The sequence below is a fragment of the Xiphophorus couchianus genome, chromosome 11, assembly GCF_001444195.1.
Source record: "Xiphophorus couchianus chromosome 11, X_couchianus-1.0, whole genome shotgun sequence".
Taxonomy (NCBI): domain Eukaryota; kingdom Metazoa; phylum Chordata; class Actinopteri; order Cyprinodontiformes; family Poeciliidae; genus Xiphophorus; species Xiphophorus couchianus.
Window position 1 is genome coordinate 17,469,018 of NC_040238.1, and position 21,406 is coordinate 17,490,423.

Consider the following 21,406-nt stretch of genomic DNA (forward strand, 5'->3'; position numbering starts at 1 on the left):
GACTAATGTAAAGAAAGAAGGGGGCGTGAATATTGTGCCTGAAAGTGATTACAAGGACACTAAGTGTAACTCAACAGCCCCCGGTTGCCGAAGCCGGCTTTTCGTCTTTTTTCAGCAGCTATATCTCTAGATGTGTGGGATGTCAACAAAAATCAACCAGCTGTCAATATATTTACACTGACATTAAACCACAGTCAGAAGGCGTCCAAAAGCTTGATTGCATGCGTAATTTGTTACATGGGAATTCCTCAGTGGTAACAAAGTAAACAAGCCTGAATGAAAATGTTTACCACACATTTTAGATTTGACTATTTTGTTTTCACTTCATAATTATGCACGTCAGATAAAATCCCATTAAATTACAATAAAGTCTGTAGTTATAAAATGAATAAATATGGATATTTTCTAAGGCAATGTGGATATTCTGTACATTTCCTAGAACTTGTACAGATATGTTTTCATCTTGCACAGAAAGTTCAATGCAGCATCTTTTTTGAACAATCTGTATCCAATATCCAGCATATTCTTTCTTGATTAGAAGCAGAAGAAGATCTATAGGTGAGATTCCTTCAACTCTTATGTTATTTTGGACCAATTCATATAAAAATAAAAGCTACCAAGAGCAGCCTTGAACTTTCCCGACACTTCTTGGACCAAAGGCAAACTCACCACCTCACCAAATGGAAGCAGCTGTTATCAAAACTCTTTCATCTGCTACAGGCTTTGTGAAAATCTGTAACCCACAGACATCAATCTCTACCAAACAATCCCATTAGGTTCTATCCCACACTCCTTTTGAAACTTCCCATTTTAATTAGTTGCTGTTGTTGTTTGAAACAGACATACCTTCCGATACATTTCACTCTTGCTCATTGCCAAGTATAGTGTGCCATTCCACTGAACAGTAGGCCAAAACCACATGTGTGGACAGTTGTTCTCCATGCATGTTACTATCCCTGCATGCCATCTGACTCTGTCAGATCTCTCAATTGGCAAGAGAACAGTTGCAACAACAACAACAATGCCAGGTCATCTGCGCTGCTCTGCCTGTTGCTCGGGAGTCGGTACTCACTGCTTTGTACGTTGACGGTGCCAGTGGAGTTGTCCTTCCCCAGCGAGTTCTCCACCACACATGTGTAATTCCCAGAATCCTCCAGTTTCGCTATGTTGATCTGGACTTTGGAGGATTTCCTGTGGGTGACAACACTCGCACAGCTGAGTCAGGGGAATCAGGGCAGGGAGGAGGAAAAAAAAGGTATGGAAATACAACAAGTGGGAACATAGAGAGACAAAGAGGCCGAAGAGCAATTATAGCACACGCTCATCTCTAACTTATGATGCTTCAGTATGGCATCCAGGTTACCCAACATGTTCCTTTGCAGCTTAACTTATTTACATTTCTACTATCAATAAAGACTTTGCTATTATATTGTCAACGTAAGCTCTTATTTTGGGTATTTTCTCCTCAAAGTGAGTATGTTTAACTTTAGCTCACCATTAGCCATTTTGTCAAAAAGGAGAAATTACAGGATTTAAGCACAATGAAAAGCTGTCTTTCTTTCTTTATCTTTGGCTAAATGCTTTGAGCTGCTTCTCTCAGTTATGTAAGCTTATTACAAAAAAGATGCTGGCGACAGCAACATTATATGGCCTCTACACTAATTTAAATCTTGGTAAGACTTCTTTTTACAAGCTATTTAAACTAGTGACTTAGCTTTTAACTAACTAAAATGTTTTCTGAAAGACATAGTTCAGGATTTTTGAAGTGAGGTTAAGTCATAAGCCTCTGAGTAGGTCCTAACGTCCTTTAGTGCATAATTGGCTTTATGTTCTTTATTTTGTATAAATCTATATTAGTTAGTTTTAAAGAATGAAGCTAACAGCTAATCAAAAAGGGGTCAAACTAATTATCTGGATCTAAAGACTAATCTAAGAGGCTGAGTCTGAAGTGAATGGCTAGAACAAGAGAGGCTAAGCAAAGCTAATGGATTCAAGCTAATGCGTGGCCTAGGAGGGACCAAGACCAAAGACAACAATGAGTGTTTTAAAAAAACACTCCATCCTCAAAAATCTCTTAGCCGTTTATGAGAATACTATTTTACAAACTATATTTACATAAAAGCTGAAAGGTTTTTTAATCAGAGATGGAGCTAGGTGGCGGTGCAATACCAGTGGTGTATGAACAAAAGCTATGAACAAAAAATTTGAAGGTTATTTCAGATCAAACCATAGTGTGAAAAGTGAAATATCACAGTACACGGGCTGTTCTATTGATTCTTTCATTGTCTAAGATTTTATTAGATGGTGGCCGACTACAAGAAGATCATTTGTAGACAACTTACAACATTCTTGATAGTGTTTGGCTTACTAGAAAACGATTCTTTGTACTCACAAGTTGGACTTGATCTTGACTTTTCGACTACTTGTCAGCTCATTGCCATCTTTAAACCATCTGTAGGTTGGGACAGGCTTTCCTGTGGCCTCACACTTCACCATAAGCTTGCTTCCCTCACCAACGACGATGGGATTCTTGATTGGTTTTAACTTTGGAGCAACAGCTAAGATGGAATAAAAAGACGAAAGAAAAAAAAACCTCAGTGTTAATGCAATGTAACAAAAAGAAAACATATTTCAGGTTTATGCATCATGGTTTGCTACAAAACGAGACAGGGGAAGAGTGGAGAAACAGGAGCTGAGCCAGAAACCCCTCTTAATGGAGTGAGCCAACAGCTCTCTCAGGTGACCTCCAGATGTGGTCACTGGAGACATCATCAACTTCGCCTTGGACTAATAAACATGCTCATATTCACTCTGGCTTTGCTGCTACAAAAACACCTGAGGCAGTATTTAGCAAACATCCACCAGCTGAGGAGGGGAAATATGCAGCCACAAATATCACGCACAATTAAAGTCAATCTGGAAATAAGAAAAGTTAAAACATTGTAAAACTGGCCTGTTGTGTTTGTGAGAGGGAAAAGAAAACATGCTAAATCATAACACTCATTCTGTGCTTTTGTTCTATGATAACCATATTTGTGATGATCATACAACATAAATCATCAAATACATACAAAGAACACAGCAACATGTCAGCTGACAGCTGCACACATGTTTAGGTGGAGTAAGAAAAGGGGTGAGCAAGGGTCAGCCCGGGGATGACCCCTGGTGCACACACACACAAACACACCCCCACACACACATCCTCCGTCGCCTCCAATAACCATGAGTAACATTCACGATTTCATGCACAATCTGCACCATGCTGTCCTGCAAATTACAGCTGCTTGCTGCAGTTACCTCCCGAAGACGACACTTGAATGAAGACGAACAAACCATGACAAGCAAAATGAAGTTCACGCAGGTAACAACTGGGCGCAGAAATAGCATTGCACCAAATGTATCCCCCCTTGCCCTCTTTTTTTAAGAGACTGTCCTACTTTACTGACCTATTAAAAGAAGACATGTCTGCGCAGAGCCAAAAAAAGAAAACAAATCCAATGATGTTGCAGTTTTTAAGATGTTTTGGTGGATTTAGGTTGACAGTTGTGATGGATTTAGGGTAATGTTCAGTTAGCATTCACAGAGGTATTCAGACACTTTTTTTCCTCTGTCAGTGAAAATTTTAAACACTTAAGTGAGTAATGACAAAACAGCTATTATGATAATCTTCAACTGGATTTGAAGAAATCATCTGTTCTCGAGAGGTCACATACCTGGGAGACTTTTGCAAATGTAAATACCAGGAACTCTTACAACAGTGAACTGTTGTACTTTCCAAAAGTATTTAATCCCCTTATGCTATTCCCATTTTGTCTTGTTGCAACCACAAATATCAACATGTTTCGTCTGACAGACAAACATAATGCATAATTGCTGAGAGGAAAATGATGCTTGTCTTTTAAATATTCTGTAGATCGGCATCTGAAAAGTGAGGCTTACATTTGTGTTTAGCCCCCTGAGTAAATACTGACTGAGTTCATTTTATCTCATGGATTTGCACTGAAGACTTTGTTTGTTTGGACGGGGTCACTGGGCTGCTGGGAACTTGTCCCTGCAGTATGACCACAGTGTCATGCTGACACCACCATATTTCATAGTGGGGGTGGCATGTTCACAGTTATATGTTTTACATGTATACCAAATATTTCCGTTTTGATTTTATCTGACCAGAGCACCTTCTTCCACAAAGACAAGCACAAAGTGATGAATCGTTGAAAAATAATACTTTACTGAGTTTTTAAAACTTTTCACAAATAGAAATCTGAGAGGTGAGACATTCATATGTTTTCAACCTTCCTGTGTCAATACTTATAGAACCATCTGTCACTGCAATTAGAGCTGCAACTCTTATGGGTTACATCTTACCAGCTATGCCGTTTTGTGTTTAACTCCGAGGTGTTAAACACCTCGGAGTTAGGTGGTGGCAGCATGGAGCTGCCACCACCTCATTTGACTGTGGAGGTGGTGTGTTTATTATAGCATAAAGTGCTACTTTTCCAACACATTTAGCATTCAGAAGTGATTATTACTACAAGTAATTATTGAGAGTTCTGATAGAAATTAGTAGAAATAGTTAAAGGCATTGTCCATCTTCTTGACATTGCTGAAGTTAATTGGTTGCACTTGATTTTATTTGAGGGCATCAGAGTAAAGATTGGAACTAAAACATTGCAGGACAAACCAAATACCAATTATTTACATTGCAGTTTGCGGTAATACCAAAATGTAGAAATGTTCAAGGAGAATAAAATCTTTTGTAAAGCAGTGCATACGTTTGTAATTATGTCTCATATTTTGCATTTGGCACTAATATTCATGAGAGAAGCAGCTCTTTGCTCAGAGAAAAGCTCTTTCATTCCTGATAATGCATATAACACGGTCTGCTAAAACGTAAACCCCAGCAAAAGCTTCAAAACGTCTTTGCGTTTAGTGTGCTTCACAAAGTTTGAAAAGTAATATGCATTAAATCTTTAAATGCAAAGCAGCCTGGATATATCCAAGGAAGATTGATATATTAATGAAGATAACACATCCTCTGTTTAAAATAGATCAGTTTGTAAATCAAAAAAACCAAAATAGCACACAGATCAATGGAAACATAGCCATTTTTAGCTTCATAGCGGTCACTTTGTTGCTAAAATTATCCTGTTTTCATTAAGACAAGGGCCTTTTATCTACAAACAGCATGCAGCTGGGAAATGTGGCTGATGATATTTGCAGTATTGGGAAAACAAAGACAAAGAATCTAACATTCAGGGAAAAGGCAAGATGTACTTTTGTAATGTAGCACTTTGAAACTTTAATGAGCTTTCGGTCTCAAGATAGATATTGGTGGTGCAATTGCTCGAGGAATTGCTTCAAGATTTTGAAGTCCCAAGAGTTTGGAAATATAAAACCCCCATTAATTCAGCAAAGCATAACTGCAGATCTGCTGAAAGTCATAAAATTATATGGGCTGAACATATACAACATATTATCATTTGACATCAACTCTGCAAGTGCTTCAGGTTTATTGATAGCTAGAAGCTAGGTCTAATACTGAGCCATAAAGATTTTTTGCTGTTTAACAATTTAATGCACTACATGGGAATTGATGTTAAATAGTGCTCAATGTTCTGTGGTCTACCCTACTGACCTACCTCTAACTTTTACATTACTCTCACCAAAGGAAAAAAACAGTACTGTATTAGTCGCACTGCAACTGTGTAAGAGTATCTGCAAAATCTGGCATTTGAAAGGCTTAGAAAATTCATTGTCTTCTGCAGATATTTAAAACACGGAGAGCAACACTTAGAAATGTTTGCGTGAGCCGACCCAAGTCTGAGAAACTGAACTTCTGCCTGTGATATCTACACACACTGAACTGTGCCACACTGAACCAGTGCACACTGCCTGAGGAAAGCCTCGTCAGTCAGAGAGCTGCAAGAATGAGGTTGCACCGACTATTCGGAAAAAAAAAAAAATGTCTGGACATGAGTCTGTCCTTGCCAAGAGAATTAGCAAAGATTTGTCCTTGGCAAGAGAAGCAACAGAAACACAGGACTCTACTATTCATCAGTCCAGCTAGCCAGATGTGCTGGAGGGTCTGCTTCATCTGCCCAGCTTTCAGATACTGATCAGTATCATTAAATTAATCCCCCTTGCACATATATCTAACAAACTAAAAGAATAGGTTAAGGTTTTTAAGTGAAGTTCTGTGGAGTTATCAAAATATTTCCCTTCCCTATAGTAGAAAGATGTAAATTGACCCGCATAATAAATAAACCCTGGATGGCTAAGAAGTAATCAGACAGATTCTTTATTTTAGCAACTTAACACAACTCAGACTGAAAATGCTCTCTTCCAACAGATGAAAAACATTAACACCAAGATAGCAAGACAGTTTAAAAGCTGCTCTCATGGTATTTTCTTTCTTGCACTGTGGCCATTTTAAAAAAACACATGTTCCGCAGGTATAAATGTCATGAAATGAAACGGATTTTGTGAAACATCAGGGCTTTCAAGTGCGAGTGTTGGTTTTAATCTCCTCCCAGTTTGAATCAAGCATGAGTATTGGGATCAAGGGTGTGGAATTCACAGTGTTCCACTCCATCAAGACAGGGTGTGTTATTTTAGTGGAACGTACCTCTCTTCTCACATGTGGTTTTCTGTATTAAGCAGGATTAACACACCATTAATCCTTAAAATCACTCCACTCTAAATCTGTAAGTAAAATTTACATAGTTATTAAGTCTCCAATATATGAAGTGTCTTCAAAGATGGATCTTAATGGTGATTTTATAGGTGTTGTAGACATCTAAAAATAATTTCTGCAGTCACAAATGACGCAGGTAACAACTTCACAAAATGTCATCTTAGAATAGTAATATGAAGACAACAATAAACTTAATAACAAAGTCAACCATCTTTAGCATAAAAAGCTGTTTAACTGAGACAGCAGTGATAAACTTAATAACAGTTGTAACAGCAGAATGTAAATATTTATTAATTTAGCAATACACTTCATAGATTCAAACATTCTTAGTTTTTAAACAAATTATCAGCTTTATTCAATTGCTAAAGCTACCTAGAACATGGCCACCTATTAGCCATCTGCCAATTTGAGGATATATTCACTGATATCTTCATACTATAGGTAAACGAACTATCCCGGTTAATAATGTCACAGAACCTCACTCTTAAAATGTCTGAAATAACCTTTAAAGCTTTTGCACTATGCTATGATCAACTTTTGATGAAAACAAGTTGTCAATGTAACCAAAAAGTCCTTTTCCATTTCCTCAATGAAAAACTGTGCAGGAGTGATGATAAACCGTGGCCTCAAGAACAGCCTGTTTCTCTCTTTTTGAAGCACAGGGGCAGCTGCAGACATGGACTATAAAAACCCAATTTGAGAATAGAAGCCTATCTGGCGTGTCAACAGCTCATGCCTTGGGTAACAGTTGGAGATCTCAGCCCACATAGCTGTTCAAAAACAAAGTTATTTGATATATTAACAATGCCTTACCCTTATTATCGAGTTAACATTTCTGTTTCATTTCCAGGAGCTTAGGAAAGGAATCTAAGGCATGCATTTGTGTTTTTCCTTTTTTTTCCCCCCCCATACAAAGTATCCCTGATTACTGCGGTGTTATGTCACCTTGCTGCACGTTGTCAAAAGACAAACCGCATTGCATGGCAGCCAGAGATATGCCATTTGCATGTGGAAATGCCCCTCAGATGCCATACGCTAGTTACTGTAACACAACATCTGTTCAAAAAGATCAGTTTAATAGCATCCAGCCAAATCTGCTTTTACAAAGTGAGGACCTTGTACATTCTTGGGATTGTTTTACCTACCATCCGGAGATCCCCCAAATTACTATCAATCCTGTACTGAAACTTTTCAGCTGTGGACAAATTCAAACAGCAAACCTACTTCTAACCTTTGGAAGTAAAATTGTATTGGATACTTCATTGCCAACACTCTGTATTAGTTGAGATTTTTGCACGTTTGAGCCAAGCTTAACAATCAATAAAATGTCTAACTATTCATACATTATCAGTCTATACATGCGTACTTTCTCTAGAACATTTTTGCTACATGATAGACAATTGTCCGTCATGTCTAAAGGACAATTCTAGGTTTTAATAGAGAATGCGAATATATCATGTGTTCAGGGGTTGAGGCAAAACGCAAGGTCTGAACTGTTGCTTGAAAGTCATAATTCTCAATCTAAAGTTTAGTTTATCTCTTTAAAACCCTCCCTGTGTTCAACACCTAACCCATGATGCCAAAGAGAGATGAATCACCCCACAAAAACTAAGGAAGTCAACAGGAAAAGCTAAATAATGATCTCCTTCACTTTGTGATCTCAGATAAAAAAAAGCCAGCCGACTTATATTTGTTTATAAGAAGCTGTTTGGAGCCAAAAATCTTGACAAGTCATGCTGGACTATGTTTAATTTAATCAGACCATTTCACTCGTTGTATTTCAAATAACTACTGACGTGCTGTTTGAAACGGTCCACAGTATTCAAAACATGTCGGCACAAACTTCAGCTAGTAATGAATATGGTTACTTGATGTTTTCAGAGGATAAACATCTTTGTTTGTTTGCACTTGCATGATGCCAATATTACGTCGCTGAAACCTCGGTGGTATTGAAACAGTCTGCATGAAACTCAGTTTATCAGGCTTTAAACTGAAACGAAGCCTAGGCGTAAATTCAATCTGGAAGACTCTTTAGCCCCATCTGCATCATCCAACCGGCGCTTCCTGCTCATCACCGCTGATTAACCAACGCTGGTCCAAATCCAAGTCATGCCCAATCTCCGACCGAGTTCCAGCTGAAATGGACCACCATCCATGGTGTCTCTCGCTTTCCAGCAGAGCTCAACCCACCTCCACCCCCTCACCTCCACTCGCTCGGCCATCCGGCCGCATCCCTCATCGCCTCCACCACCAGTGTCGGGTCCCGGGGGGATGACGTTCCGTTCAGCGTCAGGGATCCGAGCCCATCGCAAAGTTTGCGATAATAGATGTCCTCAGCCGGGGCCCGAGCGCCAAAAATGTAACTCATGCTGTTAATAAACTTTCCTAATTGTTTCCCTTTCTTTGTCTGAGTCTCTCCAGATTGAAATCAGCTTTAATAATCTACTTCAGTGACTGAAATCCAGCTTCTTCAACTGTAGTATGACTAGAGATGCACCAACATACCATTTTGGTCTGACACTGATGTTGCTGCTATGGTCAAAAACCAGTCCTAATCTTATTCTGCATCACTAGCACTGTTACATATTTTCCTTATGAAGCCGATACCAATTAGTTCAAATATGACTAACACCGGCCAATCCTGACATAAATGTTTCTATAGTATTGTGCATTACATATCTGAATTATAAATTACAGACAGGACACCACAAAAAGTAACTAAATGTATTAACTTCAACTCTGTGGTGTGTCATCAAGATGATGATGCTGTGTAATCATTGCATTAACTAACTGTTTGGTTCCCAGCTCAAGTGATAAGTGGGAAAGAGGTGGTGACCAACAGCCAAACATGAATGTTTTTGGACACTGGGAGGAAACTGGTGTACCCAGAGAAAACTTATCTATGCACAGAGATTTCATGCAAATACCATACAAAATAAAATAAAATAAAATAAAGCCTGGGAAGAATTTCAACTCAGGACGTTTCAGATCCAAAGGAGCATTGCTGGCCACCCAGCGGTTCACAAAATTTAGTTATTACTTTGGGAAGCAGCTTGCTATTCTGTATGTAACAGTATCTCTTAAAAATGTACTTCTAAACCTTACTTTTTTTTTAATGGACTGAATCCTAATTCTACCTTGATGCAGCAGAAGTTTCCAAAGTTGCATTTAAATGCAGGAAGAAATTTACACATGTCAGCACAACAGATACATATTTTCCCAGACATGAGCAAACTTAATCCAGTCATATCAATGGAACAGTACCAGTTTGTAAAATCAAAGCCAGGGTCACGGTGCAAAAGCTTAACAAGTGTCTCCTATGTTTATTATGTTGAGTTTTCATTATACCACTCTAATGGTTTTAAGTTCCTTCAAAGGGAGTTTATTTTCTATTTTCCAGATACATAGTGCCGTTTCATAGAACAATCAAGTAACCATGTTACCTTCAGTTGTTTTGAAAATGTCTCATAAAAAATAAGACATTTGACTAATCTGAAGCCTTGACATGGGCCTTTGTCTCTTTAAGAAGCTTCTACTCTTGCGACACTCCCCAGTAAAATGAGGAGTGTCCACCCACTCCAGAGAAAGTTCTGGAGTGGGTGGAGTCTGGAGGAAAGTCACAGCTACTTGGAAAGCTATGAACTGGAAATTAAAGGACACCATACATTACTTGCTACTATAAGCTAATGCTCTTCTGAATTTACAGATATTGTTCCATCATTCTGTAGCAGTTTGTATGTTAAGCAGAGTGCAGGCTACCTAACCTTTAAAATCATCTGCAGTTTGATGCAGATAATAGTCAGTAGTACCTGACTAAGTACTGACCAAGTAGTCATACTGACTATTTGGGTGCTTGCAACTGAAGCAAAGCTTTATTTTTTTTAAATTATTGTTATACATGAAACAACTGACTGTCAACATCCTTAGCTGTTTTGTCAATAAATAATAAATGTTCCAGACAACATTATCTGTAATATTCAATATTATTTAGCAGCAGCAATGCAAAAGCTATTGCTGTTTTGATTGGAAAGAAATTATATAATTATTTACATTTTTGTTTTAAACTTTGGGTGGTGATAATGTTCTGCTGTTGTATTTAAACTCTATATTGTCATACTGTTAGCCAGTCCTTGTGTAACTACAATTAATGATGAATCAAGTCTTTGCTGACAGTGTGGTAGTGTTGACTGTAGTCACACCTAAATCCTGCTAAAACCAGACACTATATGAATTATGTATCGTCATAAAGACAAGCAGTAAATTTTACATCTTTGCTGTCATCTAAAATTAGTGTTCAAGTTAAGATTTGATCAGAATTTATCTGAATATCTCACATAATTCAGCCTGAAAAACTTTATAGCTTCATGCTTTTGAAAGGACACATTTCAACCCCCATCTCTTTTAATGAACACAACAAAGTGGCATTCGAAAGAATACATTAAAATAAAAAAAAATTAGAAGATGTCACAGAGTGAAGGCATAATGATGGACTAGATTTGTTTTCTTTGTGAGAATCCTCTTCTTGTGAGAAATAAACGCAAGATCACCCTGAAATAGTTGGAAGCAATCCCTGCTGCCTCCACTGACTAGTTGCTGAATAATTCAAACAGCACCACCATAAATTTAAAGGTGCAGCAGGTATTACTGCATGATGAAAAGCAACAAGCACAAAATGAACAGCCATTTCTTTACTTCCTTGAGTAATTATTGCAATCCTTGGCTACACACGCAAACCCATTCACGCAGAAAGAAACTTGTTGTGTTTTGTCTTGACATATGATAGGTGGGAGGTGCATGATTATGAATTATTACATCACAAACAGGAGCAGCATATCTATATAGGTCAGGAAGACTGCAAAGACATCCAATTAGAGTTAGTGCTTAGTTTTTCTTCTGCTGAGATGCAATTTTCTTCCACCAACAACTAGTATTAAAAACTGAAGGCCTTCCATTGTAAAAGTGTGTTAAACTTGTCCTTTTTTTGACATTTTCTAAAAACTACCAGCTTTGCAGCTACATTACAAGTAGTTAAAGTAGATAAATGAGTCAGTAAATGATCATGCAACAACAGAGCAGATGCAAAATGGCACACAACACTTTTTGGTTCAAAGATGTCAGCTTGAATGAAAGGGTGCTTACTTTAAGAAACACCTGCTGTGAGGGGATATCTTGAAATTAATGTGAAAAAAAAATTCTGCAAAAAAACAAAAACAAAAAAACAGAAGAAGAACCTGTCTCACGCCCCCAATGCCACATTGATCTCTTTGATCACTGACTGACAGCTTCGGCAGATTGCTCCTGTTTACATACAATTATGGGTCGACACACCTAATTCAGACAGGCACGTGTACACAAGCACATGCTCACACAGCATATTGTATAACTTCAGATTATGCCGCATATCGTTGCATCTATGCAATAGTAATCTTGAAATGACATCTTTAGCATGCGACTGGCCAATTTGGAAACATGTGAAGGAAAATTGTTCAAATATGACAACTTCAATTGAGCACTGGAGTATTGACTGAAGTAAATATATAATTCTTGTCTTGTTTTTTAAATGAGTTAGCTAGTTTTGGCTAGCTTGTTGGCTAATTAGTTAAAAGTAGCAAGTGTGAACTAATGAAAAGCAACAATTCGTGAATGAAATAAAAAAAATACACATTCATATTCAGTCTGCTTATTTTCACAACATATATATCGAACATTTTTTTTCAGTAGTGAAATTCCACCCCAGGTTACAACATTTACATTATGTACATTTACATTATCCTTTTTTCAACAGTGTAAACTTAGAAACAAGATGTTTTCAAAAACCATCATCAGTGATCGAATATATCACTTTAAGTGTTAATACAACACAATTCGTGTGACACTTAAAAACTCATGGAGAATGTTTTCTCTTAGAACTGATAATAAAAGTTGGAAATGATGCTCTCCGGCTAACACAATATTGTTTGCCTTAAAAGGGCATAAAGTTCAGCTCTATTCAATAAATTCATTTTAAAGCTTGAGTAGAATATATAAAATTACTGTAAATTGTCAGCGGTTTCCATGTGGCTATGAAAGGTCGGTGTAAAACAATTGGCACCATTTTGTATCTCCAAAAATTTGGTTGCAAAACAACAAAAACCGCAAAGGTACGAAACGACCGAAGAGGCATAATGGTATAAGGTATAATCTTCTAATGATTTGAAGAGGCGTGTTCAAATCACATGTTCAGGATTTGAACATGTGAGCATTATTCCTCATTTGGATTGTTCACTTTACTTAAAGGGGCAGAATTATGTAAGCCATCTAATGTATATATTAAACATAAGATAAATTTGACTTCACAATTTGACACTTTGAAGTGGTCTCTATCTCTTTAAGAAGCTCCTGCTCTTTCTGTCTTCAGGACATTATCACAACAATGATGAGCCATTATGACCTTTACAACGTTCTGAGAAACATCGGATTGAGAAGCACTTTGTATGATAAGCTCAGCAGATGCACAGTTCCACCAGGTTGTTTGCTAATTGTTACTGCCGCTAGTCCGGAGGAGCTGAGTGGACAAAGTGCAAGGGACCCACCAGGTTTAAAACTATTTTAACGTATAATTTGTGTGAAATTTAGAATTTAGATGGCAATAAATAAACTTTATTATTTATATGTTAAGTGAAAATTAAATATAAATAATTAACCTAGGTATGTTTTACATCTATGGTGTCTTTATATTTTTTTTTAGATCAAATAAAAAAACAAGGTTTAGTTTTGGCTCTTTTTGACCTTTTACCAGAAAGAGTCCAAAATTATTATTACATAAAACCACAAGCACAACAGTGAAAAGGACTGTTATGAAAATAAAGAGCACACATAGTTTAAAATTTGAATAAGACCAAATATAGTAAAAAAAAAAAAAACAAAAAAAAAGAGGAAATGAATGATGGTCTTACTTTTCAGAGGTAAAAAGTTAAGTCACAGTCAAATTACAGTTATATTTATTTGTAAAATAACTTTTTATGCATAACCTGATCAACTTTGAAGACAAAAGTGTTCATGGGTTAACTGCAGAGGAGGAAGGCTATGCACCTTCCGAGTGTCAGTCTAAGTTGGAGTTACTAATTTATTGGCATTTTTATGTCTCATTGTCATCCTAAACCAGCTGCTAAAATAAATCATGAGCTGTTTAAGTTAGATTAAAAAGAACACATTGGTAACGTAAATACAGGGTTATGGTTGCATATAAAAAAAAAGGTTGCATGCAGTTTTCATTAATCTTGCAATCACAAAACGGCATACACCGTGTGAACGAATTTCACAGAACAAAGACGTGTAAAATAATCAAAACTAAACTAGATTAATGTTTAATATTGTGCTCCGCTACGAAGCCAAACTGACTCGTGGCCTTTCTTCAACAAAGTTAGGTAAAAACGGAAACGCTATTATGGGGAAATTATAAGAATCCGGATATGTGAAAGTCCTGTTACTTGCACCATGCACAGCTAGAATTCACACTTATACATTGCTATTTTAAGGATTATCAACTTTCCGAAAATAAATAAATAAATCACAGTGCTTATGTACCAAAATGTGTCTGGTTAAATTATCATTTGAGACCTTGATACAGCAGAATAAACATGTATTTTCCACATTGCGGTGCACTTACAACAGTAAAAGGAACTACATTGCGCGAATACTGATTTTTCCATTTCATTTGCACAAGACAGCCAGATTGTTCAACAAGGTCACTATACTGCCCCCAGGTGGCTACTCATGCAATGACATATAGAAGTTTTCGTGGACCAACACTAATAAACTTATCCAAATAATTCAGCTTTAATTACCCTGTTTAATCACGAGTCAGATGTTTAATGAAGAACTGAAGAAACGTAATTGAGCTTTGGAAAAAGTTTTTCCTGTCATACTTTTTGTTTTAAACAATAAGCCCCTATAAAGACACCCAATGCTGGTTTGCCATAAGTAAATTTTTCTTGCAAGATAACACTTCCATAAAATAAACCATTTTGATCATAAACTCACTGACCTTTCTCAGGCTGTTTGAAAAAGGATGAATTTTGTAAGCTATGTATTTCACAAGTTTAGAGGCTACCCTCAAATCTAGAATGGCAGCCAGCAAGTATTTCAACACTTTGTTTAAAACAATAAAACAAGCCAGATCACCAGTAGTTGGCTTACATAACGGAAGGAAACTGAAACATTTAGCAGGCTACAAAAAAAAAGAAAAAAAAAGACAGACAGAAAAAAAGTTGGATTTAGAGAAAAACATCCCATTTAATCTCTGGTTTTATCTGCTGGAGGCTGAGGGGGGTGACATCACCAGGTACAAAATGTCTATCAAGATGAACCCTCAAAGAGACAGTATCTGATCAAGCAAGGAATGACATATGTAGAAACTACAGTACTAATCAAGCTATTGTCCTTAAAGTGTCACTAAAACGGGGGCTGGACCTCCCCATGACCCGAGGTCAAACTAAAGTGACATGCTGCAGCTTGTTGAACTCACTACAGAGCAACCGCATTTCTACCTCTTGTGTATATGAAATACAAACAGGTCTCCAGCTTCCTTTTCTTTTTTGTAAAACTAAATCAGCTTAGGGCACACGCGCAAAAAAGAAAAGTGCCGACTCTTATGCTGGATGAGTCACGGCAGACTCAATATTAAAATGAGAAGTGAAAACACTTTAGCAACCTTTGAAATATTAACCCTGTCAAACAGTGCATTATGACGCAGGGTTTGCTGTCACACAGACATTACTATTCAATTAATACCCTGTGATAGGGGATAAAACACATGGACTGCTAAAACTCTCCTGTGAGCAAGTTTTTAGATCTTCTCTGTTCAGCAGTTTTAAAATCTGAATTTTTTTAACTTGGTCTATCATTTTTGCTTAAATAAAGAGTTGCCAGAACAAGTGCCTCTGTGTGTCATTGGCTACTGAAAGGTAAGTTCATGTGACAACTTGGCTGCAACTTTTACAAAACAAGGCTATAATTTCCCCTTCTTAATACAGTAATTCAATCCTAATCTTGCTCTTTTGTTTGTCCGAGTCTATTTCTGCGTCACTGTTCCTCTCTGTTGTAAACATACACAAGTTTATACATGTAACACAGAAACTAAATTGTATTTACCTCTAGTAGGATCGCTCTCTTTTCGTCCTCTCTTACCCCCATTCTTTCTCCCTTTCCTGTCTTTCTTCTTGGGTTCTGTCATGCTGCAGTCAAGTGGTAGTCCTTTTTGGAAACGTGTGGCAAATGGGCACCACCAGACTCTCTGAAGCTGTGAGAGCGTCTCTCTGCTCCTATATAGACTTGCACTGATCAAGGATAGCAACTCTGACAGAGAGGGAGGGAAGAGGGTGGGAACAAGAAAAGCATTTCCCATTGCATGATGGCAATCAACCCTTCTATGACTGGATCTTCCAGACCCTGAAGCCGTGACTCAAGACAGAGACCGAGAGGGTGTCCCAAGGAATCTGATCATAAATCTTCAACTTCACAACAGTGCTTCCGGAGAGCTCCGTTTCGCCATCCCGGGCAGCATCTTCTCCTCTCTACTGACCCATAGAAGAAAAGCGAAATGAGACCAGTTAAGTTATCCCCCCCTTAGCGCTGCTCACCCCACCCAGATAAGCCTGCAGACGACCTGCCCTTGCCAGGATGATGTCGGGGTCCCAGAGCAGCCTCACATCTGGTTCCCATTTGCGGAGAGCAGATTCTGTGGATATGCGTGTGCGAGGTGCTGAATGTCAGATAACAATCTATGAAGGACTGCTGCTCAAAATTGCACTTCCTCACCTCCTCGCTCATCTGTCAGTACCTCCACCGATACGATAGGCGAGTTTCAGCACGCCGGTGCCTGAGGTTCTCTGTTCACTGACGCCTCTGGCCGGTTGTCCTTATTGTCCAAGCAGCAATAAGGGCGCAAAACAGGTACAGCGTGTTTTACACCGATATTGTGATATTTTTCGGTATCTTTCTTGAATCTAAAAAGCGTTATTAGCCTTGATGTTCTGTCTAGACAGTTTGGAGCATTGAAAAAAAAAAAAAAACAGAGCAAAGGAGACACTTTGGATAAAAGGCAGACAGAACCAAGATGACGATCAGGACAGTTACATTCGTGGCTCCAAAAGACAGCAGGGTGACACTGTAAAAAAGGGACAACTTTCCCTTTCATGTCCATCTGACATGTCTGCAACAGTGACAGCGGACTTATGTCAGGAATTATGTCCTGCTTTATGTGGCCAAGTCTTATTTCAACCTACCGCAGTGTCTTGTAAAAGGAAAGATTTTTTTACAGCGCCACTTACAACCACAAACTTCAATATACTTTACGACGATTATATATAGCAGACTAACAGCAAAATAGTTATGAAGTGGAGAAATAACACACAAAACCAATTTTGGTTTTCAAATAAAAATCTGAAAAGTGTGGCATGCATTTTTGTATTCAGCCCCTCCGAATGAATACGTTGTAGTTCCACCTCTTATGGTTAGGGCACAATCAGCTTTACTCACAGAGTAATCAGTCAGATTAGATGAGGAGCCCCGGAACAACAATTCTTGCCGCAGACTTTGACTAGGCAATTCTAAAACATGAACATGTGTTGATAACAGCCATTTTTACCCACATTACTCCAAAGTACAATTAGTCTAGTGAAACAAAGAAAAACAATACCACTTCATTTTATTTATTTAGAGGTAAGAATAAAGAAAATTATACTATTTTTTTTCATAAAGGATATAAAAACACATCAAAAAGTATGTAGGTTAACAATAAATGACCAAAAATGACTTTAAAAAACTTTATATATAACCCTGGTGTAGAAATTATATTTTCTTTATAAATTAAAACATACCTCATTTTTATTTTGTCTTTGGCCAAAGTTACAAGAAGCCACCAGGTTTCAGACTCCTAATTTAAGTAGGTTGGTAGTTGTGCTTTTTTCTTTGCCGACGATTGATCAAATAGAGTCCATAGCTTTAGGTAATGTGTTGGAACTTAACCCTGCTTTAAGCTTCTACACAACTTCCCCTGACCAATCAGGTGTGCTCCTTGTTGTCCTCGTGATCCTGTTTATCTGCAATTGTCATCTTAGAAACCACTGAGTTGGACTTATACTGAGATAAAACTAAATACTGAATGCAGAAGCTTTTACTGAGGCTCATCAGAGGAAACGGGTCCAAAGACAACATAAAGTCACTTTTCGGATTTTTATTTGTGAAAAGAAATGGATCACCTTCTTTCTCTGCTGAATTATGTCCTGCTTTATGTGGCTCAATCACACAAAAACTCCAATAAAAACTCCAATAGCATAGGTTGCAGTTATAATATGAGAAAATGTGGAATAACAAGGCACTACATATTAAAGCAAGGTTTTCCAAAATTAGGCTTCCTGCACTTCAATGTTCTGGTAAAGTGCCAAAAAAAATGTAGACAAAAAGAAACAGAAGAACAACAACAGTTACTCTCAATGAAACTCATCGATGAGTCATCTGCGGGGCCATCCCGGGGTTTGTCTCCGTCAAGCCTTCAGAGGATTCTTGTCGTTTCTTTCGAGTAGGCGGTAGCGGCAGGGATTGAGAGGGGCAGCTCATGGGTCATGTCTTAACAGGTCACTGCACTCAGTAGCATAATCCTTATCTGTGGGCTAGAGGGGTCAAAACAAGGCCAAGGTTTGAAACACCAACCGGCTCCGACGCAGTGCTTTTCCGAGTTCAGAAAAAACAAATTGCTCTTTCCTCTGCTCTCTCCTCCTGTGGTAGTTCTCCATGATCTAATCTATCAACGGAGGAAGGAGTAAGAGCTGGCAGGGGCCGCGGTGTGACAGGGATATGCTCCTGACGCCTCGTACCGCCCTATTGCCCCAATCTCAACGCTCACTTCCTCCACTTGCCGTTTTGACAAGATGGGACTTGAAGCAAGGATTGCACGTTTCTGGGTGGGCACGCAGTTTATGTGAGCACACATGACGTCAAGTTGCAAAACAAAAAAAATGCCTTTGAGGATGACAGTATGTAAATTTGGAAAGAGATTTTTTCTTTGGAAATGTTTGTCATCTGTTGTTTTCAACATCGTAAGCATGTTTTGAAGCGAATTTATGAAACAATGCAAATACAGCCAGGTTAGAATTACGAGAATGCACAAGAGCTAAGCATTGGCTGACATGATTCTCATGATTCCACATAATCCACATGTTAACAAGATTCAAAATAAAAATGCATTCTACAATCTCGATGCTTAGATTTAAAGCCACCTGCCAACTTTATTTCTAAAGCTGTGACCTTTGTCAGAATAATGGGTGGTGCTCCTTTCGTTCCACAACACAAGTGTCTATTTTTTTTTCCCCAAACAGAAATATTTCCAAATTCCAATATTTTGATTCTATTGTGGATATTTGAGAAATCCTTGAATCTCTTTTGGCAGCCATTCCTAAATGCTAGCTCATACAAAGCGCTGCCTATTTCCAAAAGCTTCTCCTTGGCACTATATGCCTGGAAAATACATAACACTGCCCCTTAACAGTCATGTTTTTGGGCCGTGGGTGGAAGCCGAGCATCTGGAGAGAACTCACACATGTATGAGGAAAACATGCAAACTCAATGCAGAAACACCCCGGGCCAGGATACAAACACTGGAGCATCTGGTCACTGAAAAGGAGTTGAAATATTTTAGTGAGCAACTAAGATGGTGCGTTCAATGGACAGTAAAACCCACAGAAAAACAACAAAAAAGAAATGTAATAACAGTTTTTTCCATTTTTAAATACAGTTGGAAATTTGATCATGATAATCAATAAAACTGGTGATCACTTCCTCCCGACTTCATACCTGAGTTTTTTGAGATCACAACCGCCATAACTAGGTACAAAGTGTAAAACAAAGTTTTCAGATATAATAATATATAATTAAAGTATGAGCTTTTCCATTACTATTTTAAAAAATTCAGCAAAACTATGGAACGGTAATAAAATGAAACAATTTTTATGGGGATCATATTTATAAAGCCTGAAGAAAATAGGTCCAAACTTTTGATTGATACTGTGCGCGCTTGCCATAAATGCCTCACAGAACCCATCTCTGCCTGCCTTCTAATCCCTCTTTTTGCTGCTCCCAGAAAAAAAAAAAAGAGAGCTTTCCTCCACTGTGGAGCCGAGCAGTTCACTCCTAACAGCGGCATACCTGCACATCATCACACTGATACCGCTCAACAGCACTCCTGCCCTTTCACAGCCAGGAGAGTTTATCTTTTTCGACATAATGGCTTTAAACAGCCATTAGGTTTTGTTGTTTACATCTGTCTGGGCTTTTTTCTTTCTTTTTCTCCAATAGAGTGGACATGGGTGTGCTTGCATGTGTGGTGATGGTGGTGATGGTGGTTGCAGAGGGGGTTGATTGAGGGAGTTGGAGTACTGTATGGTGCTTGCTTTTAACGCCCATCTGCAGGTTTAATTCTCTGTAGTGAGGGAGGAGGGTAGAGGGGCGTAAAACCGCAGCAGGAGATAGAAATTAAAGGGAGATCAAACGAAATTAACACAAGAAAAAAAATTAAAGAGGGAGGGGAAAAAGGTAAAAAGCGTGACAGAGGTATTTGAGAGCTAAAAGATAACGACCTCTACATCACATGGCAGAAAAAAGCAACACCTGCTGATTTTCACCTTTTTTAATAAGGCATCTGTCTCCTTGGCCATGCACTGAACCATGCTGTGGTAACAAAACATAAATGCAGGCCGACTGACTGCAGAGATAAAAAGCTGCTCATTTGGCTTTAGTGACGGTTTCAGGAGACACAAAAGAAGCACACATTCGGCGGTTTACAGCCAACTCTGTGAGAGCTGACGCTTTCTGATTATGCATATGTAGTTTAAGTTTTAGATTTTCCTCACTTCAAGGGCCCTGATTCCTAACCTGGCTCAGCTGTCGGAGGAAAATTTTCCCTGTGGCTCTTTAAGACTGAGTTTGGCAAAGAGGGAGACAAAGATACAGTAAATAAAGATTGAAAAATAGAGAGAGACGTATTAAAAATTATATTAATGTAGCACATTGCAGAGAAATAAAGAACATTTTCTATTTCCTTTTATTAGGACTGCTCTGTTGAATTTGTGCATATATTCAAGACGTATTTAAGGACTTCTTCAACAACTGTTAAATATATTTATTTGTATTAATGACTGTTACGTCTTACAGCAGTCAGTTTTTCTACAGATTGCTGCTAAAAAAAGAAAGCAGTGATGAGAAAGTCTGACCTGCTGATACAGATTTTCTTTTGGTCTAATTATAGCAAAAAAAAAGTTGCTAAGTTGGCAACAGTCAGGTGACTGTGACGTGCACCCGCAGAATTGACCAGCTCTCTGTCACGGGAGAGCAAACGGGAGGCAGTGGCTAATTTCAAGACCTTTGTGGAGGTAGATTGGATCAGTGGATAAGATAAGCTTCACATGCAAGTTTCAGTTGAACTTTGATCACCCAAAATTAAAGGAAATTGGATTCAATCAAGCTGAAAAAAATGTCATTTCTAGCACCCGCCCACATGCCTCAGGTCCAAGTTCCTGGGGGAAACACTGAGCATTCTTTGTAGGCTAAGCGAGTTTTTCCAAGGTCAATTGTGCCAAATCTAAAGGTAAAAGAGTGGAGATCTGATATGTCAAATTCAAAGTTGCTGACTCATTGACAATGCTCACACCTCCATGAATAAATTTATATTAAATCATA

The 21,406-nt window shown here is 38.2% G+C and overlaps 1 protein-coding gene across 6 annotated transcripts in view; it reads right to left on the reverse strand.

The window, feature by feature from the left end:
- Window positions 1-21,406, reverse strand: part of nrg2a (neuregulin 2a) — an 84,143-nt gene that overhangs the window by 38,158 nt on the left and 24,579 nt on the right. For 3 of the 6 annotated variants that reach the window (XM_028031100.1, XM_028031095.1, XM_028031094.1), the window contains exons 2-3: window positions 2,393-2,558; window positions 1,073-1,191 (exon numbers count right to left, since the gene is read on the reverse strand). In XM_028031100.1, the coding sequence (XP_027886901.1) occupies window positions 1,073-1,191; window positions 2,393-2,496 (223 nt within the window). In that variant the 5' untranslated portion in view covers window positions 2,497-2,558. Of the gene's footprint in view, window positions 1-1,072; window positions 1,192-2,392; window positions 2,559-15,826; window positions 16,259-21,406 lie in introns of those variants that run through there. The other 3 variants (XM_028031097.1, XM_028031098.1, XM_028031099.1) reach the window with 3 other exon arrangements.